We start from the raw sequence: 19,666 nt of genomic DNA, 5'->3' as shown, positions 1-19,666 counted from the left end.
TTCACAGGTGCCTGGCTCTGTGCTCAGCTATGGCGTGAGACTGCCCCATCCCGGGAGGGCTGTCTGAGTCCACAGAGGCCTCACCCCTCTTCCTGGGTAGGCCAGGCTGCCTGGCTAGTAAGCCTGTAAGTTTCAAGCATGGAGAGGAACTGGGTGTCTTTATATGTTGTGTCTTAGTGTAAAGTTTTATAAATATCTCTTGTTGAGTTAGTGACACTTGTTCCCATGGCAGCCTTAGACCCACTTAGTCACTAGTGTGAATGGTGACAAAGTGAGACCTTGAGAGGGAGATTTCCTGGCTCTGAAAAGCAGTTATTTCCCAGGGACACTTGAGCTCCAACTTCTCATCAAGAAAGGATGGGTTTTTCTAGGCGTATTCTAAAGACATTTTAGAACTTCTTTATTACATATTTTGCTTAGTTATTTTATTAATACCCTGACTCAGGAAATTCATACTTCCAGGATGTCATTAAAAAAACAACAGCCAAAAACCTTTTAAGATATTCACGTGCCAACCAGGCACCTAAAACTGAAGTGTTATAAATGTGAAATAAGCTGTAAAAGTAGAAATCATATAACGTCTTAAAAACACTGAAATTAGACTATGAGATGATGGAGCCCCAGTATTTTAAAAGTTGGGCTGCTTGGGTTAAAGTGTCCTTAGCAGCTGTGGAACCTCTGTGCTTGTTTCTGTGTCTATAAATTGGGGATATGAGCATCTACCTTAGGGCTGGGGGTCAGCATCCAGTGCAGGGCATGTGAGTTCATTCCCTGATTGCAGAAATTAAGATCCCATGTTTTGCCATGGTGTGGCCCCCCCAAAAAGGTATCTGGCTCATAGTGTTGTACTCAAGCATGTCAAGCAAGTATCTGGAGGTGCTCAAATGTGAGTGGCTGTTAGTTTAAGAAGGTTGATGGTCTTGTAAAGAGATGGACTCTGGGCATTCAAAGATATATTGTACATAGTTCTTTTAAAAAATGTTTTTATTTTACAATGTATTAATTTCTGTACAGCAAGGAGATTCAGTTATGCATATATTGATATATTCTTTTTTTAATATTCTTTTCAGTTATGGCTTATCATAGGATACTGAATGTAGTTCTCTGTGTTATACAGTAGGACCTTGTTGTTCATCTGTCCATTCCATATATAATAGCTTATATCTGCCAATCCCACCCTCCCAGTCCATCCCTTCCCCAAACCTCTCCCCCTGAGCAACCACAAGTCTGTGCTCTACGTCCATGAGTCTGTTTCATAGATAGGTTTATCCGTGTCATATTTAGATGACACGTTTGAGTGGTATCATATGGTATCTGTCCTCTTCCTGACTGACTTCTCTTAGCACAGTAATCTCTTGTTGCACCCATGTGGCATTATTTTGTTCTTTTTTTTGGCTTAGTAGTATTCCATTGTATATATGTACCACATCTGCTTTATCCATTCATCTGTCAGCTTATTTCCACATCTTGGCTATTGTGAACAGTGCTGTTATGAACATAGGGGTGCGTGTACCTTTTTGAATTGTAGCTTTGTCTGGATATACGTGCAGGAGGGGGATTGCTGGATCAAACTCTAGTTTTCTGGGGAAACTCCATACTGTTTTCCAAAGTGGCTGTACCAACCTATATTCCCACCAACAGTGTACAAGGGTTCCCTTTTCTCCACATCCTCTCTAGCATTTGTTGTTTGTAGAGTTTTTAATGGTGGGCATTCTAATCACTGATGTGAGGTGGTACTTCATTTTATTGAATAGTTTTGATTTGCATTTCTCTCATAACTAGTGGTGTTCAGCATCTTTTTATATGCCTGTTGGCCGTCTGTAGACATTGAGAAATGTCTACTAAGGTCTTCTGCCTGTTTTTTAAATGGCTTTTTTTGTTGAGTTGTATGAGCTGTTTGTATATTTTGGAAATTAGGCCCTTATTGGTTGCATTGTTTGCAAATACTTTATCCCATCCTGTAGGTTGTTGTTTTTCTTTTTTATGGTTTCCTTTGCTGTGCAAAAGCTTGTGTTTGACTAGGTCCCATTTATTTTGCTTTTATTTCTATGGCCTTGGGAGACTGACCTAAGAAAACATAGGTACAATTTATGTCAGTGAATGTTTTGCCTATGTTCTCTTCTAGGAGTTTTATGGTGTTATGTCTAATATTTAAGTATGTAAACTATTTTGAGTTTATTTTTGTATATGGTGTGTGAGGGGTGTTCTAACTTCATTGACTTACATGTAGCTGTCCAGCTTTCCCAACACCACTTGGGGAAGAGACTCTTTTTCCCCATTGTATATTCTTGCCTCCTTTGTCAAAGATTAATTGACAGTAGGTGTGTGGGTTTGTTTCTAGGCTCTGAGTCATATTTGTAAGGTTTTGTTTTTGTTTTTAGGTTTCTGATTTTTGAAAGATATTGGCAGTTTAAAGGTTAACAGACTATCAAACACCTTAATATTTGTTTAATTGAAGACAGAGACTAAAAGCATAGACCTTGGGGTTAGATCAGGGTTCCAGTAGTAGCTGGTTCTAATTGGGCATTGTCTTTACACTTTCTCATTTGCAAAGTGGACATTTTAGGCTAGGAGATGCTGGTTAGCAGGGTAGGTAGTCCCGTACACTGGGAGGGGAAGGCATCAAGATGGGCTGGGAGGAGTAAAAGTGAGACTGGCAAGGCCTTGGGAGACAAAACAAGGAGGGATGGGGGCAGCAGTGCAGAGTGGCCCCCATTCTCATGACCACAAAGGTGAGGGATCCACTGAAACTGTTAGGTCTCCACCAAAGATATACTGTGTGTGCTCTGCTCCCACACCCGGACTTTACTCCCAGAACTCCCCCATGAAACCACCCAGGAAATCACCTATACCAGAGGCAGGACAAGCCGGGCCTGCCCAGCAGCACACGTCTGGGGAGCTGAGGGGAATCATGTGGGAGAGGATTTGGGTTGTGTGCACGTCCTGCTCTGCAGTGAGCCTGGAGACTTAAGTTCCATGGGTGCACAACCTTGCTCTCCCTCACTTGTGCTTGTGAGCATCTCTCCCTGGAAGGAGGCATGGCTGTGAGTGAGCTCTCAGCGCTGGGCCAGCTGCTCTGGGCAGAGACTATCCCCAGCAAGAGACTCCCAACCCCTGCATCTGAGGCCACAGGACTCAGGTATGTGCATTTTGAAGGGAATGTCCTTTAAATGGGGAAACTGCGCTCCTCACCCCTTACTGCCTTCATGGGGCAGACTTGGCGACGGGTCAGGTGTGATGGGGGAGGTGGGTATGGGTGGTTGTACCCCTGCTGATAGGGGAGCAAGCTCATAAGGCTCAGCTTTGCCCTCTTCACGGGTGTCAATCTTGCTTTCCCAAACACTGTGCAAAGTTGACCCTTTGCTTAATGTTTTCAGGAAGCCAGGTTTCTCCCTGCCTGTGGCATCCTCTGCTTATTAGCACTTACCCACCTCTGTCGTTCTCAAAACATGGCCATGAGGCCAAAAACTCTTCCTAATACTAGGATGTTATTTGCTTCTTTTGTTTTTTTTTTACTGTTCAGTCTGTCAGTAGTTTATGGTGGAATCTTCCAGAGGCTATGTGACATGTGATGATAGAATGTGTGTGTTCACTGGTGTTTTAAAATGTTGTTTGAATTTCTAGTATGGTAAACACTGATGACTACAACCCACAAAAGCAGAGCTCTTGGAGGTCGTTAATAGTACAGAAGTGTGTGGAGGAGTTCTGAGGCCCAAGGGTTTGGGAACTGCTGGTCCACTACCAGTCTGAACACCTCTGCCCTAGGGTCCAAGTTCAAGCTTGCTTCTGTGGCTCTTGGTTACTTTGTGTCGTTAGCTGAAGGGATCTGTCGCCTTTTCATAATGTAACAGTTTCTACTGCTGTACACACAGGCCCCTTCTCCTAAGTAGGATGACCAGTTCTAGGAGGTGGGGATGGCCCCTCACCCTCTGCATTGTTTTATTAAGTGGCTCCTGTACTAGCCTCATGTCTGTCTAAACAAATGGCAGGCCTGGCTGGATCCACAGATGAGAGAAACCCAAGTAAAGTCTTTACCTAGAAACGTCAATACCGTCACCAATTCAGGCAACGCCCGAATTCCTGGAGCCTGGCCCCAGACTTCGGTGTCCGTCACCACGAGCCCTGGGCACAGCCTCGTGTGGGCGTTGGGCCTGGGGCTCATGGTGACACCAAGGCGATCTGGACGGTCCTGCTCCTAAGGAGGTGGCCTGGCTTTGGGGCTGTGGGGAGTCTGTGACGCTCCTCTGTCTCCTTCCTCCTGCTCTTCAGTGAGTCCAAGTAAGTGAAACTGAAAGTCCCTTGTGAAATACAGAGACTGTTAGTGTCAGTAGAGTCACCTTTCCTTATGTCCTCACGTTACGGCTTGCTTTTCCTTTCTTAAGTGGTCATGAAATGGAACTGAAATATACTTTGAACATTGTTAGCAAATGGTATTTGCTCTCTGCTCTTGAAGTAGAATTATTTGCCCCAAGTTCAAATACATTTTCCCCAAATATGTAATCCCTGATAATTTTTTTCCCTTGGACCTGGAGACCCCAAAATGACAAAAAGGGACGTGCCATCAAATCCTACTTTCCCAGGAGCTTAAGACCAGCTGTGGCAACCAGGAGAAGAGGTTGCGACTATTCCTTTGTCGGTGGACACAATACTGTTTCCAACTTCTCCCTGCTGTTGCAGTGAACACTGCCTCGTGCTAGTGCTGCGTTACTTAAGTGCCACAGACCAGGTGGCTTACCCGCAGAAACCCCCGGCCTCACCACTGTGGGGGCTGCAAGCCCACAATGCAGGTGTTGGCAGGGCTGGTCTCCTCTGTGGACCATGAGGCTCTGTTCCAGGCCCTCTCCCTTGGCTTGTAGGTGGCTGACTCTTCACTCATCTTTTCCCTCTCTCTGTGTTGATCTGTGTCTAAATCTCCTCTTTTTATCAGGATGGTAGTTATATTGGATTAGGGGCCCTGCTGATGACCCCATTTTAACTTAGTCACCTCTGTGAAGACCTGATTTCCAAGTAAGGTGCTGGCGTTTAGGACCTGAACATACCTTCTCCTGTGGAGGTGGACGCAACCCAGACACAGGTCATGAAAGAGCAAGGTGGTTCACTGATTCTTTATTTTGGAGGGCAGGGGAGGAGACACGGAGTGGGGGCAGAGGAGAACTCCCAACAGGTGAGGGCTGGGAAGGGAGTGCAGGGACTGAGCTAGGAAGCAGTAACACTGATAGTTCTATAGTCAGAAAGGAGTAGTGCACATCTGTAAGTACCTGGCGTGAGTCTTGTCATAAAACCTATCTTAAGAGTAAGTACAGTGGGATACTACTTAGTACATTCATACATGTTTCTACCATCTTGAGATTTTTATATATACAGTATATGATCTGTTGTGTATTTTTTTTTTATAAATGTACAGCTTGAAAAAAAAAGATCCTTCTCATAATAGATACAGCATTAAACACAAAAACCAACATGGGCCAGCCACATACCAACTGAAGACCCAGAGAGAGCCTGGCCCACAGCCCAGCCCCTGCCCTGCTGCCTGGCAAAATCAGCAGCACCCATGCACCTGTGGGCTCAGCAGGCCCTTGGCATCTGCATGGGAAGTGCCCGCTCCCGCCAAGCCCCCCTGCGCCTGCAGAGAGCGGGTCCCCCATGAGGGCAGGTGGCCGAGGAATGTGCATGTCAGGTAATGAAGAGAGGGATGAGAGAGATGTGCTCTTTAACTAAAGGCACTTGTCAGCGGCCACCCATGGCCGTTCCCCTGGGCCCGGTGAGCGAGCAGGTGCTGTTTTGATAGAGCTGGCAAGGTCTGCGTGGACCTCGCTGGTCCTCTCACCAGGTTTAAATAGAATAAATAAATCTTAGTGGGTGCTTGTTTTGCCCTCCTGGGATCCAATGGAGTGACACTCCCTGTCTCCAACCCGGCTCTGCGAAGTCCTCCATGGGCAGGGGCCTGAGGAGCTCCAGGCCTCGCAGAAGCAGCTGCTCGCTGTGGGTCGGGAGGAGGGCCCCCACACGTCCCCTCCCACGTGTGCCTGAAGCTCCTTCGTCCCTAGCGTCGGAGTCTCTGCTCGCCTCAGATCTTGGTCACGTAGTTGTTGGGGAACAGGCCCTGTTTACCACGCAGTCGCCCCGTCCACCAGCCAGAAGGATCTGTGGGGACACAGAGATTGTGAAAGTGAGTCGGGGCCTCTGCTCCCATAGCTGCTCCCACAGGCAGAGGAGACTAGGCTCCGTCCATGTTCTTTCTCATGTTCTTTTAATGAAAATCAGACATGCAGATGTGCCTCACAGGCCCCCTTCCAGAAGAACCCACTGCCCAGTTGTGAGATTTCGCTGCCCGTCTCTAGTGGTTGGCCCTGCGGGATCTTCCTGCCTGTGAGGCGGGCCAGCTGCTGGGCTGGCAGACTGTGAGGTCAGCTTGTGGTCTGATGACTCTAATCCTGCGTCCCCCCTTTTCTTTCCCAACTCACCTTTCACACGCCTTATTCCACCTCACCATCTTTCTGGGAGAACTGATCTGTACCACTTCACCATCCTTACTTCCCAGCTTAATCCCAGTCCCTTACCAGTAATAAGTATTTGATATATATTCTTCCAGACCTTTTTCTATGATTATAAACACACATTCATTTTAGATAGGTCATTCTATATCTTACTCTTCTGCATCTTGCTTTTCAGTACTCAGTCATCTTTCCATGACTGCATCCCATTTTTTAAACAGCTGCATCATAAGCCAAAATTTGTATACCATTCTCTTATTTTTTGCTGTTAATGCAATAAATGTCCATACATAATATCTTTATGCCCATGTGCAAGTAGTTCTATAGGATAGATTCTTGGAGCAAAGAACATGGACCTTCTATTATCCTTTAAGAAAATCTAATTTACTTTTTGTGATAGATTATCCTTTTGTACTTTTGAAAGTGCACGTGAAAGTATTAACAGTGAATCCAGCCACCCAGATCCCTTCTTGGAAGGCAAGCAGTATTACCTATTTCTTGCACTTTCTTCCAGAGATAGTTTATGTCTATAAAGGCAAGTATTTATTTAAAACAAACCACCGTTTGTATACAAATGATAGTGAAAGTGTTAGTCGCTCATTCGTATCCAACTGTTTGGACCCTATGGACTGTAGCCTGCCAGGCTCTTCTGCCCATGGGATTCTCTAGGCAAGAATACTAGAGTGGGTTGCCATTCCCTTCACCAGGAGATCTTCCCAACCCAGGGATTAAACCCAGGTCTCCTCCATTACAGGCAGATCCTTTACTGTCTGAGCCAGCTGCACTTCTTCCAAAGATATAGTTCATGTCTATAAAGTCAAGTATTTGTTAAAAAGCCAACAACCTTTTGTATATAAATGATAGCATACGATTGTGTTCTGTACTTTAACCTTAATAACACAGACTAAAGATCATTTCACATCTGTATATAAAGAACTTCTGTATTCTATAGATATGCCCACTGTTCATATCACTTGCTTAATTTTATTTCACGTTGGCCTCTTGTTGATTAGGAGTTTTTTTATATACTAGTGAATCTGTCACATGAGTTACAAATGTTCTTCTTCCCATTTTTATTAACTCTGACATAGTATTTGAGCAATTGAATCAAATGATTATTTTACAGTCTTAGTTTTCTATCACTTTTAGAAATCCTTTCCCACACTGACACTATTAAGAAAAGAAAACTCTCCTATACTTACATCAAGGACTTCTGTATTTCTTTTATGCATGTAAGTATTAATTTATTTGTAACTGACCTTGGGGGAAGGGGTTAATATATAAATCCAAAGTAACAATTTTGATAAATACTATTAAATTTCCTTCCCAAAAGCCTATTTCAGCAGTAAATAGTGAAAGAAGGTACCTATTTCCCTGACTAAACACAGACATTACACTCCATACTTTATTTGCAGTGACACAATCCAGAAAGTTCTAAAAATTGAAAGTTTTCTATAACCCATCTGATGGCCAAACTTGACCTGAACTGACATGGGCTTGTTTATGATGTCTTTGATTGAGCGTGAAGGCTCTTACTTTCCACAGCAGAAACTGGCTGATCTAAGCTGTTGCCCTGGGAATTGGAAGGGGGGTTATATATCACATGATGTGTATAGATATTACATGATGTTTATATATACTCCATTATCAACTTTGCAAAAGCTCTGATTTCTGAATCTCAGTTTACTCAAAGGATTTGGATAAGAGAATGTGGTGGATTCTCTCACATTTTAATCTTTGCTGACATCACAGGAGGCTCTGTTGTGCACTGACTGCCCCGATAGCCGTGTCTACTCTGGGGCTGGATTATTTGTATTATTTTCATAGAGGAGTTATTTATATATGTAAGACATTTTTTTCCCTAGTTTATTTTCTATCATTTAACTTTCCCAGTGCTATTCACCACCTAGGTTTCAATGTAGCCTTTTTATGAGGTTAAATCCTATATGGTTTTTGAGTTTGACATCTTCCATAGGAAGATTTTTCTCACCCAAAGATTAATATAATATTCTAGGTTTCCTTCTAAGACTTATAGTTTAGTCATACATTTTCAGATCTTTAATTCATCTGATATTTATTTTGTATATGAAGCATATAGCAAACTTTCTTTTCAAAATGGAAAGTAACTCTTTATCCTTTCCCCTGATTTCAAGTGCCACATTTATCATCTATTAAATACCTATACACACAGGGGTCTGTTTCTGGATGCTATTCTATCCCTTGTATCCGTATGTCAATTCCTGCACTGTTTAAAGTAAAGCAATACTTTATAGCATGTTTTGATAACTTTTAGGACTATATTTTACACAAATATATAATTGTTTTAATTATACCCACTGTGTTATTTCTTACAGAGAAGGCAACGGCACCCCACTCCACTACTCTTGCCTGGAGAATCCCAGGGATTGGGGGAGCCTGATGGGCTGCCGTCTATGGGGTCGCACAGAGTCGGACACGACTGAAGCGACTTAGCAGCAGCAGTAGCAGCAGTGTTATTTCTAGAAAACTTTGAAAATATTGAGAAATGAAAAGAAAGTTCAACTCTTAAGGGAACACTATAACATTTTCTACTTTTAAAAACATTAAAAATTTTTTTCTATTCCATGTGTTTTATATTTTTACAAAAATGAGACTAGTTCAGCCTCTAATTTTTCCTTTTCGTCATGAACATTTTTCCATTTCAATAAATGTACTGTACTTCCACATTATTCACACATTTTTGCATCCAAGTTCACTGAGTGGATATGGCAAACCTTATTTAACTAATCCCTGTCACTGGCTATTAGGTCATTTCCCATATTTTTGCTGAACAATGCTGGTGATAAAAATCCTGTTTGTGTCACTAAAAGTTTATTTCAATACTTATTTTTATTCCAACTTTTTGAAGACTATTAAATGGCTTAAAATATTAACACCTGTAGAAAACCAGGTGGTTAAAAGGAGATTAAAAATAACACCCAGAGGCTGCTTAGGAGGACTTTGGTCTGGGGACCTAGAATTCTCCTGGGAGTGAGAACTGGCCACCTCTTCCGGAAAGCGGCCCCTGCTGGGGAACCACTGTCCACTCGGGTTGCCGCTGCTCTGTCCCGACTCCTTGGATGGCTCTGCTCTGTCTTGACAACTTAAGCCTGGCACCCAGGGCTTCCGTGACCAGGCCACTCTGGCTTCCTTTCATCCCCTGTGACATCTCCTTGAGCTGACACTTGACCCCGGTGAGGAACCCCCATTTTCCAAAAATGGCCTGCTTTTTCTAGCCTCCAAGGCTCCTCTCTCTGTGCCCCGCCCCCCCGCCCTCACCACAGATGTCATTCCCGTCAGGGTACTTTTTCTAACATCCTAAGTTAGGAGTGATCTTTGTTTTTCATGCTTCCATAAGCAGTAATGTTTGTGCTAACATATCTTCTCTACCAAATTAATAAAGTATTCAGCCGTACCCACAGACCAGACCATTTTTATAGTGGATGTTACAGGTTGTCTCCCTGGCTTCCATTCCATCTACCTTCAGTCTGAGAGGCCATGAAATCTGGGTAGGATAGCCCTACCTACCATATCCTAGGGCAGTCCCCGCCAGGTCTAGCCCTCTTAGAGTACAGCATTTGCCTTGCTACAGAGACTGATTCAGGAATGGGCACATGACCACTTTGGTCCAATCAGAGTGAAACCTAGGCTTTCTATCCAATGGCTAAGAGAAGTTTCAGAAGTAAAATGGATTTTAGACATGGTTTGATCTGTTGGCCTAGCACTGATGCAGTCTTTCTGCTACCATGAGGAAAAACAGCCAGAGGAGTGAAGAAATACAAAGGAGAGAGTAGAGCTGGCAGGAGTATTGAAAAATTAAGCTGGAGTTTAATTCCAGTTCAATCAGCCTGAAGCCTGACCTACCTCTTCAGATTTCAGTTAGAGGAGCCCATAAATTCCGTTCACATTTAAACTAGTTTTTATAGCCTCATGACTAGTCTGCTCTTTGAACCTATCCCAGCCAGCCGTGCACTTACCTTCTTTGATAATATCGATAATGTCATTGGCATTGAAGCTGAGTTCGTCTGTGTCCTGAGCATCATAGGCATACAGAGCCTTGCACTGTGGCACCTGAGGCTTGGGCTTGGGCTGGGGCTTGGGTCTGCCCCCCGCTGGGGGAGGCCGGCTGGTGGTTTGTCTCCGGGCCCTGTGGAGAGAGTGGAGGCGGTGAGCTGGGCCCCAAGAGGAGGCAGTAGCCCTGTGTGCTGGTTTGGAGCCTGGAGCCAACACTGCTCAAGTTCAAATCTAGCCCCATCCTTAGAAAGACACGTCAACCTCTAAACTTTCTTGGAGAATAAAACACCCTTCCTGATAAGGTCGGTGCAAAAACACGTAGTTAATTCTGCATAAACATTAGCTGCTGTTGCTGTGTTTTCAGCATAAAAGGAAATATGTAAGACAAGTTTATAAAACATATTTACACATCTAAATGATAATATGACAGCCATGTGTGTACTCCCCTCACCCCGAACTGTGAAACCAGAACTCTGCCACGGAAGCCTACAGGTGCCTCCTTTCAGCTGCAAGCCCTCCCACAATGAACCCCTAGTTTGCATTTTATATTAATTCTGCTTTGCTTTGTAGTTTTACCATGCACATAAGTATCCCTAAACAGTAGGTGTAGTTTACCTGTTTAACTGTGTAAAAATCACACACTGCTATAATCTGCTCCATTTTCTTCCCCCCGGCCACAGTGCACAGCTTGCAGGATCTTAGTTCTCTGACCAGGGACTGAATCCAGGCCAGGGCAGTGGAAGCACCAAGTGCTGACCACTGGGCCACCAGGGGATTCTCTCCCTCGCTCCATTTTTGAGATGAGCACTGTTGATGCATGTAGTTCTGACTCATTCACTCTCATGGCTTTATATTTACTATTCCATTCCATGACTATGTCACCATTTACTTATCCAGTCTACTGTTGGTGGTCATTCGAGATAATTCCAGTTTCATTACAGAAAAATGCTGCTGTGAATGTTCTTGTGCAGAAAACTTATCCAAAGTAACGTCTCAACATCAGCACTCCTGACGCTGTGGGTGTCCCGATCTTGTTGCAGGGGGTACCCTGTGCCCTGTAGGGGGTTAAACATCCCTCGCCTTTGCCCCACAGACGCCAGTGCCGCCGCCTCTACCTGGTGACGATCACCAGAGGTGTCTCCGGTGCTGAGGCCCTAATCCAGTTTTAAATGTATTTAAATGTCTTCTAGCTTTAAATGTATTCCTTCTACAAACTGTGCTTCCTCCAGTCACCATTCATGCCTTGTCTCAAAGGCATGGGCCTAGTCAGGGAGATCTTGAAACATGTCTGGAATAACTCTTATTAAATATGTTCATCAAAAGCATTTAGAGAATGCATTTAGGAAACAAATAGAGCAAACACCCCCACACCCCTTTAAGGACTAACTAAAGTGAAGCCTATGCTCATTTGCTTCTGAAAGAAACTGAAGACTTCTAAGAGGGGCTGGACTGAACTCAACACAGTGGGGCTGGCTGTTAGGTCTGGTCAGGCCTGTTAATACCTGTGGGAGGGCGGAGCAAAAGGCAGGGTATTTCCTGGGGCCTGAGTTCTGGAGAGAAAAAGCACACCTAGTTTTGAGGCGTGTTCTGAAGAGGCCAGAGCCTCACTGTCCTCGCTGAGGTCCTGTGACAATAGATGCTACAGGGTGCTGCTGAGCAAGTCAGATCATGAGGGGGTGGCTGAGGGTAGGGGGATACTGGCTGCTAGCTGTCCCCAGCAGGGGTGGGGTTCCTTGAGTGCTTCCCGGGTCTCCCTATGTAGAAGGGAGCAAACCCCAAGGTAACTCAGGCTCCACTCTTCTCACATCAACCCCCATGCCCACCTTGCCACCCTCTCCAGGCACTTTTATAGAAGAGGGAAGACATCGTATAGATCGTTAGCATTACATCACTTCCTTCCTAGTCTTGGAAATCCCCATCGCCTGCTTGCGAAGGCAGGCTGGCTGGATAAGCAGGTTTTTAATTAAGTAACCTATATATTAGAGATGTGTCAGCATTTGGTTAATAAGAGCCATTAGCCTGGATACCAGAAGTCTTCTGATTTCCCAGCAACGAGGAATGGGGCGGGGAGGGGTGTGTGTGTGTGCATTTAGAACACCCTGGGACGGAGGAAGCCTGCAGCCTGGCACTTCCAGGGAGTGGGGTTGGGAGGGTATGTGTTCTCATGCACACTCGTGCACACATGTACACTCACCAAATATTCATAGATGGAGAGCTGGCCTCTTTTTTGTCCATGGGGAGAAGCCTACCACCATTAATGTAGGTGGTTGGGGTGTCTGGAGGCCAAGAGTACTGCGACTTGGGTGCATTCTCTGGGCAGGGGGCCCTCAGTGTAGACACAAAGCTGGGTGACTCTCTGAAAAGAAGGGCCAGCCGGCCTGCAGCCTTCCCAGGAGTCTCCCTCCTTGCTCCTCTGCCCACCTGCCTCCAGCTTTGGCTGAGGTCACCCAGCTCCTCCCCTTCATGTCACTCCTGCCAGCTGCTTTCTTTCAAGGCTCCCTGAACACCAGCTCAGTGTGTTATTAGTTTACCTCACTCTCCACTGAGCCTTCAACAGCTTCCCCCTGCCCTTGGCTTATCAAGTCCCTGCCAGGTGTGGCCCCACTTGCTCCCAGCCTCTCATCCCACTGCAGGCCACACTGGCATCTCCCTGCCTCTCTCCATGCAGTCCGAGCCCTGGCTGGTTTAGGAACCCTGTCCACATACTTCTAGTCTACATCCTATTTGCTGGTGACAAATATACTTTCGCCCCTATGATCAGGAACAGAGATGTCAGCTCATCAATACGCACTGGAGGCTCTACAGCCAGGGCGATTAGTCAAAAATGAAAGGCATACAGACTGGAAAAGAAGTGAAAAATACCTCTATTTGCAGATGAGATGAGCTTGCACATAGAAGAGCCCAAGGAATACGCTAAAAAATACTACTAGAATAAAAAGATTCAGAAAGACTATAGAACACAAGATCAATATACAAAAATCAGCTATATTTCTAGGAACTAGCAATGAGCAATCTAGAAAAGGAACTGAGAGGACAATTTCAGTTACAATACACAAAGAGAATATTACTTAGGAATAAATTTAACAAAAGAAGGATGATTCTATTTACATGAAATGTCCAGAAAAAACTAACCTATTCTGACAGAAAGTAGATTAGTGATTGCTGAGGGCTAGGGGAGGGAGGGATGACGGCTAAGGAGAAGAAGGTTTCCCTCTGGGATAACGCAAATCTTCCTAAATTAGATTATGATGATGGTTGTATACCCCTGACTATACTAAAAGCTGGTGAACTGTATTTTGAATGGGTTGATGTTATGGTATGTAAATTATATCTCAAGAAAGCTGACTCAAAAGTAAAAAAGTAAGGGGCTTCCCTGGTGGTCCAGTGGTTAAGGATCTGCCTTGCAATGCAGGGGACACGGGTTTGATTCCTGTTCGGAGAAGATCCCACATGCTGCTGGGCAGCTAAGCCAGAGTGCCACAGCCACTGAGCCTGTGCTCCATAATTCCTGAAGCCCTCATGCCCTAGAGCCGGTGCTCCACAACAAGTGAAGCCACTGCAACGAGAAGCCTGTGCATGGCAACTAGAGAGTAGCCCCTGCTCTCTGCAGCTAGAGAAAGCCGGCACAGCAGCAAAGACCCCACACAGCCATACACAGATATTTCTTTAAAAGATACTTGCACAAAAAATATTTTTAAAATAAGTAAATTGCATGGGCCCCCCGGGCTCTGCAGTGCACTCTTGATACCTAGAGTCAGCTCAGCCAGCTTGTGTACAAGCAGCTGCTGGATGTCCCACCCAGGAACTGGGACACAGTGGAGGAGGGGATAGAAGACCATTTAAACACCTGTGTGAACACAGCCACTGTGTGGTCTTTGATTCCAAGCCATCAGAGCCTACTTCCTCAGAATAAGTCATCAAAGTAAAACCTCAGGGATTACTGAGGCATTGGGTTCCCGTGGACAGTGGACATTGGCCTGATTGTCCCAGGCCCTGGACAACAGCTGCCATGCAGTGTAAGGTCATCTGGTCGTGTAGCTCTTGGCTGAATGGGGCTCACAGTGCTCCACAGTTGGGAGGGGGAGATTCCAGAGAGCTCTGAAATGGGGCACTATTTGCTGGGGAGCAGCAGTATCGACGAGGTGGGCTGTGCTTGATGGGGAAAGGACCTGGGGGTGGAGAACAGCTCGGCATTTTGCATCAGGAAAGGGGCTGTTTAGGCGATCCCAAGATCACCACTGTCTGCCTCTGGAACCAGGAAAGGGGACAACTGTCCAGTCAGGCAGCACCTTCGCCAAGTGAGCCCTCCTCCTCTCCGGTCACTTTTGCCCCATTCTCACATCTAAGCATGTCCTTGCTCTTCTTGTGTCAGCAGAGGGGGTGTGGTCTGGGAACCCCTGCCTGGAGCTCTGGGAAAGATACCATGCTGGGCATTTTCAAATGTTGCTTCATTTAGCCTCATGACACTCCCATGAGATCACTGACGTGGGTTCCTGGAATTTCCTGCTGGCTTCATCAGCGAATGGCATGATGCATACGCGGCAGGCTCCCAGAGCTCCAGCCACACTGATTTTTCTGGCCCCATGCTCCCCGGCCCACACAGAGCACTGCTAATTCCTACTCAGCCTTTGGATCTTGTTTCAGCCCCTGCAGCATCTTCTGGTAGCCTGTGTCTGCTCTGAGCAGGGGGTAGGTGCACTGGGGACAGGGGCCTGGGCTACCTGTCTCCCTAGCAGGACAGCAGAGTCCATGGAGGTGTCTGTTCTCACCATAGTCATCCCTGGACCTGGTGTCAGGCCCAGGAAGACTGTGTGGCCTCAATCTGCACGTCCTGCAGGAGTAGTATAAGGGACTGTGGCTTGAATCGGAGTAGGTGCACTGGGTTTAAGGCCCAGTTCCGACACTGGCTGGCACATAACTTGGATCCATCACTTCACATCTTTAGGGATCTGTCTTCATGGGTTAAAAAGAGGGAATTCTGGCAATGGCCCAGGCCCTTTTCCTAATTCTAAGACAGCTTTCCAGAGTGCTTTTAAGATCTCTACTGTCAGACCAACCACAGAACACAGGACACCTGCTCCGATGGGGTGATCACTGGCTCTTTACTAACTGCAGTGCAGACCTGGAAACCATCACACAAATCAGTCAGAACAGCCATTTTCCTGGCTGGCTTGGACTCAACTCAGACTATCTCTTTCCACCACTAGGTGGCGATCCTGTGCAGTCAATAACGAGGAGATGACGGCTCCTTTCTACCAGCTACCAGAAATTGACACCTCTCACAGTCATGAAAAAGGGATTCAGACTTTCTTACCTAGCAAACAAGACCCTCGTGCCCAGTGTGCAGGAACTGGCTTCAACCCAGCCTGGGAGAGCAGGCTGTCACACTTTCAGAAATTATGTGGGTCAGTTGTTAAAGAATCGTTAAAGATGAAATCTGTGGTGTTGAAGACTTGAGAGTCCCTTGGACAGCAAGGAGATCAAACCAGTCCATCCTAAAGGAAATCAACCCTGACTATTCAGTGGAAGGACTGATGCTGAAGCTGAAGCTCCAATACTTTGGCCACTTGGTTCAGAGAGCTGACTCATTGGAAAAGACCCTGATGCTGGGAATGATTGAGGGCATGAGGAGGAAGGGGGCGAAAGAGGATGAGATGGCTGGACTCAATGGACATGAGTTTGAGCAAACTCCAGGAGATAGTGAAGGACATGGAAGCCTGGCGTGCTGCAGTCCATGGGGTTGTGAAGAGTCAGACATGACTGAGTGACTGAACAACAAAGATGAAATAAAAAAACATCTCACTGAATAAGTTAAATTAAAAGCAACGGCAACAAATACTCAGAATTTAACCCTCCCTAATTATTTTACCACATTTTACATCTATCCATGCTATTAATGTCTGCTGCCTACATGACGGTGGGAGATTGCATCTCCTCCCAGCTCTGCGACCAGTGGGGGAGTCACCCTGGTAGCTTGAAACGGGCCACACAGAGAGGGGAAACTAACAAATGTTACAGCTCTGTCGGAAAGACTAGAAAAGTCTCTCAGAGCACACCACTGTCCCTCATAGTCACTCACGTTTACTCGTCTGAAAGCACTTAGACTAGTTTTATTTTACAACGAATATGCAGGATTTTATGGGGCTTCCCTGCTGGCTCAGCTGTAAAGGATCTGCCTGCCAATGCAGGAGACCCAAGAGATGCAGGTTCAATCCCTGGGTTGGGAAGATCCCCTGGAGAAGGAAATGGCAATGCACTCCAGTACTCTTACATGGAGAATCCTATAGACAGAGGAGCCTGGCGGGCTACAGTCCACAGGGGCTCAAAGAGTTGGACACGACTGAGCGACTAAACCACAACAAGGTAGTTTTTGGTAGTGCTCATATTTTGATATTTGTATTCCAATTAAACCTCACCTGATTGAAAACTGCGTTACTGGGATAATGGGGGTTGGAGCAAGAATTTCTGAATCAAAACAACAAAGTTATTTTTCCTATTGCCATTTCAATAATAAAGGTTCTCTGTGTGCAGATTTGTATGGAGTTATAAAACTCCACATCACGGAGCAAATCCGGTTGTTTCATTATATGTAACTCTGGCCTAGTGTAAAGTAGCTTTGCTGTTACCATGTGACCCATCATTTCAGTGTAATCTGTATAGTCGACCCTTCACATTCAGGAGTTCTGCATCCCAGATGCAGATACAATCAACTGCAGGTTGAAAATATTTGGGAAAAAAATTCCAGAAAGTTCTGAAAAGCAAAACTTGCATTTGCTGGGCAGGGCAACTATTTCCATAACATTTACATTGTATTCAGTATTACAGGTCACCCAGCGATGACTTAAAGTACACAGGAGAATGTGCGTAGGTTATATGCAAATACTATGTGCCTGCTCAGTCACTCAGTCGTGTCCAACTCTCTGCAATCCCCTGGACTGTAGACCGCCAGGCTCCTCTGTCCATGGAATTTTCCAGGCAAGAATACCAGAGTGGGTTGCCATTTCCTACTCCAAGGGATCTTCCTGATCCAGGGATCAAATCTGTGACTCCTGAGTCTCTTGCATTGGCAGGTGGATTCTTTACTACTAAGCCACCTGGGAAGTTATAGTAAGTATGTTTCTTATGGACCACAGACAACTGAGCAAGGAGATCTAGGCAGCCTGTCGGGCTCCTCTGTCCATGAGATTCTCCAGGCAAGAGTGGGTAGCCATTTCCTTCCCCAGGGAGTCTTCCTGACCCAGGGATCGAACCGGCATCTCCTGCATCGCAGGCAGATTCTTTACCGCTGAGCCACCAGGGAAGCCCTTGCAAATACCATGCCATATTATACAAGTGACTCGAGTATGCATGGATTTTTGTATCTGGTGTGTGTGTGCGTGTGATGGAACTAATCTCTGGTGGATACCAAGGGACTGTACACATTTACCACTTTACTGTGTTTATCCTTCATTAGAAAAAGCAACACATGAAGAAGCTTGGTTACACCTTGCTTTTACATTAGGTCTTTTTCTGAGTAGGGTATTAGACATCTAATGCAGTCACAGCATAACCCATACCACAAAGTTTCCTGAGTAATCAGGCACATCACACCCAGTTGGCTTTGTGAATACCTGCCTGTTTCAGTGCCTGGGGAGGCCAAGAGGTGCTAGGCCCTGAGACACCGGATGCTGACCGACCGATGAGCCCTTACAGACAGCCGTCCAACCTCACAGGGGCCAGAAGCCCACAAGAACACAAAACGCCAAGTGACATCAACGACGTAGAGACAGGGACTGTTCACACTCTTCATGGGATATGAGTTGTTATGGTGACTGGAGCAAAGGAGGTTTAACTCGAAAAAGACTGTAGAATAGTATAGCACAAGAAGGAATTTTGGATTTTATTTCTGTTATTGAAACACAGCTAGTATCCACTACAGTATAGCCTCTCAGCTTTGTTCTGCTTTTGGTCTGAGGCCAGAGAGCAGCATGGCTTTACACGTGCAGTGGTCAGAGAAGGGGGAGTGAGAGGGATTGTCTCCCTGACTAGTCCCCTTGTCTTGGCTTCCCTAGGTTGCCCCATCACCCCCTCCCCCACCCCATTAAAGCCAGCAATTCCTGAAGCTTAGCCCCTCCGTAGCCTAGAGCTCTATGCAGGCCAGAGGGTTGAGTTCTTGTGGATAAAGCCACTGGGCCAGGGGACACCCACGTTTCAACCTTGGTAGAATATTAATATTTCTCTGTAAGATCAAATCACATGAATAACAGTCATAAGATAAACACAAATAGGACTTTCCTGGTGGTCCAGTGGTAAAGAATCCACCTGCCAATGCAGGGGACACAGGTTCAATCCCTGGTCCAGGGAGATGCCACATGTCTTGGGGCTTCTAAGCCTGTGCGCAGCCACAGCTACTGAGCTCATGCACCCTAGAGCCCGTGCTCTGCGACAAAGGAAGCCACCGCAACGAGAAGCCAGGGCGCCTCAGCTGGAGCGCGCCCACTGCTTACTGCAGCCAGAGAAAGCCTGCACGCAGCAACAGGGACCCAGTGCAGCCAAAAACACAGATAAACTTTCAAGAGGCCTTATATAATCGCCACAGAACTGTGAATGGGCTTTAAATGTCTATTAACTGGCTCTATGAGCCATGGACGGAGGAGCCTGGTGGGCTGCAGTCCATGGGGTCGCTAAGGGTCGGACACGACTGAGCGACTTCACTTTCACGCATTGGAGAAGGAAATGGCAACCCACTCCAGTGTTCTTGCCTGGAGAATCCCAGGGACGGGGGAGCCTGGTGGGATGTAGTCCATGGGGTCGCTAAGGGTCAGACATGACTGAGTGACTTCACTTTTCACTTTCATGCACTGGAGAAGGAAATGGCACCCCACTCCAGTGTTCCTGCCTGGAGAATCCCAGGGATGGGGGAGCCTGGTGGGCTGCAGTCCATGGGGTCGCACAGAGTTGGACACGACTGAAGCGACTCAGCAGCAGCAGCATGATACAGATGAGGACACCAAGGTGTGGGAAGATTAAATGATACATGTGAGGTTGTTGGCTGGTAATTAGTGAGACAATCCGTGTGCCCAGCAGGTGGCATACAGAAGGCACATGGTTCAGTCAATAGTCAACAAGTGACCCAGGACTCACGCCCAGCCTTGGCTACT

General features: G+C 46.1%; 1 protein-coding gene and 1 long non-coding RNA gene across 2 annotated transcripts in view; one reads left to right on the top strand and one right to left on the bottom strand.

Moving 5' to 3' along the window:
* The first annotated feature begins 2,678 nt into the window (after window positions 1-2,678).
* On the top strand, window positions 2,679-9,093 carry LOC138443629 (uncharacterized). Its single transcript, XR_011258228.1, has 3 exons — window positions 2,679-3,139; window positions 7,644-7,726; window positions 8,849-9,093. It is a non-coding gene; the product is annotated as an uncharacterized lncRNA (long non-coding RNA).
* The window catches only part of MYO1E (myosin IE), a 214,948-nt gene continuing 200,372 nt past the window's right edge, over window positions 5,091-19,666 (bottom strand). Inside the window, exons 27-28 of the mRNA XM_069596358.1 lie at window positions 10,490-10,659; window positions 5,091-6,144 (exon numbers count right to left, since the gene is read on the bottom strand). Of these exons, the coding sequence (XP_069452459.1) occupies window positions 6,068-6,144; window positions 10,490-10,659 (247 nt within the window). The 3' untranslated portion in view covers window positions 5,091-6,067. The remainder of the gene's footprint in view (window positions 6,145-10,489; window positions 10,660-19,666) is intronic.

This window comes from Ovis canadensis, chromosome 7 (assembly GCF_042477335.2).
Source record: "Ovis canadensis isolate MfBH-ARS-UI-01 breed Bighorn chromosome 7, ARS-UI_OviCan_v2, whole genome shotgun sequence".
Classification (NCBI taxonomy): domain Eukaryota; kingdom Metazoa; phylum Chordata; class Mammalia; order Artiodactyla; family Bovidae; genus Ovis; species Ovis canadensis.
This window is presented reverse-complemented; position numbering and strand designations above follow the sequence as displayed.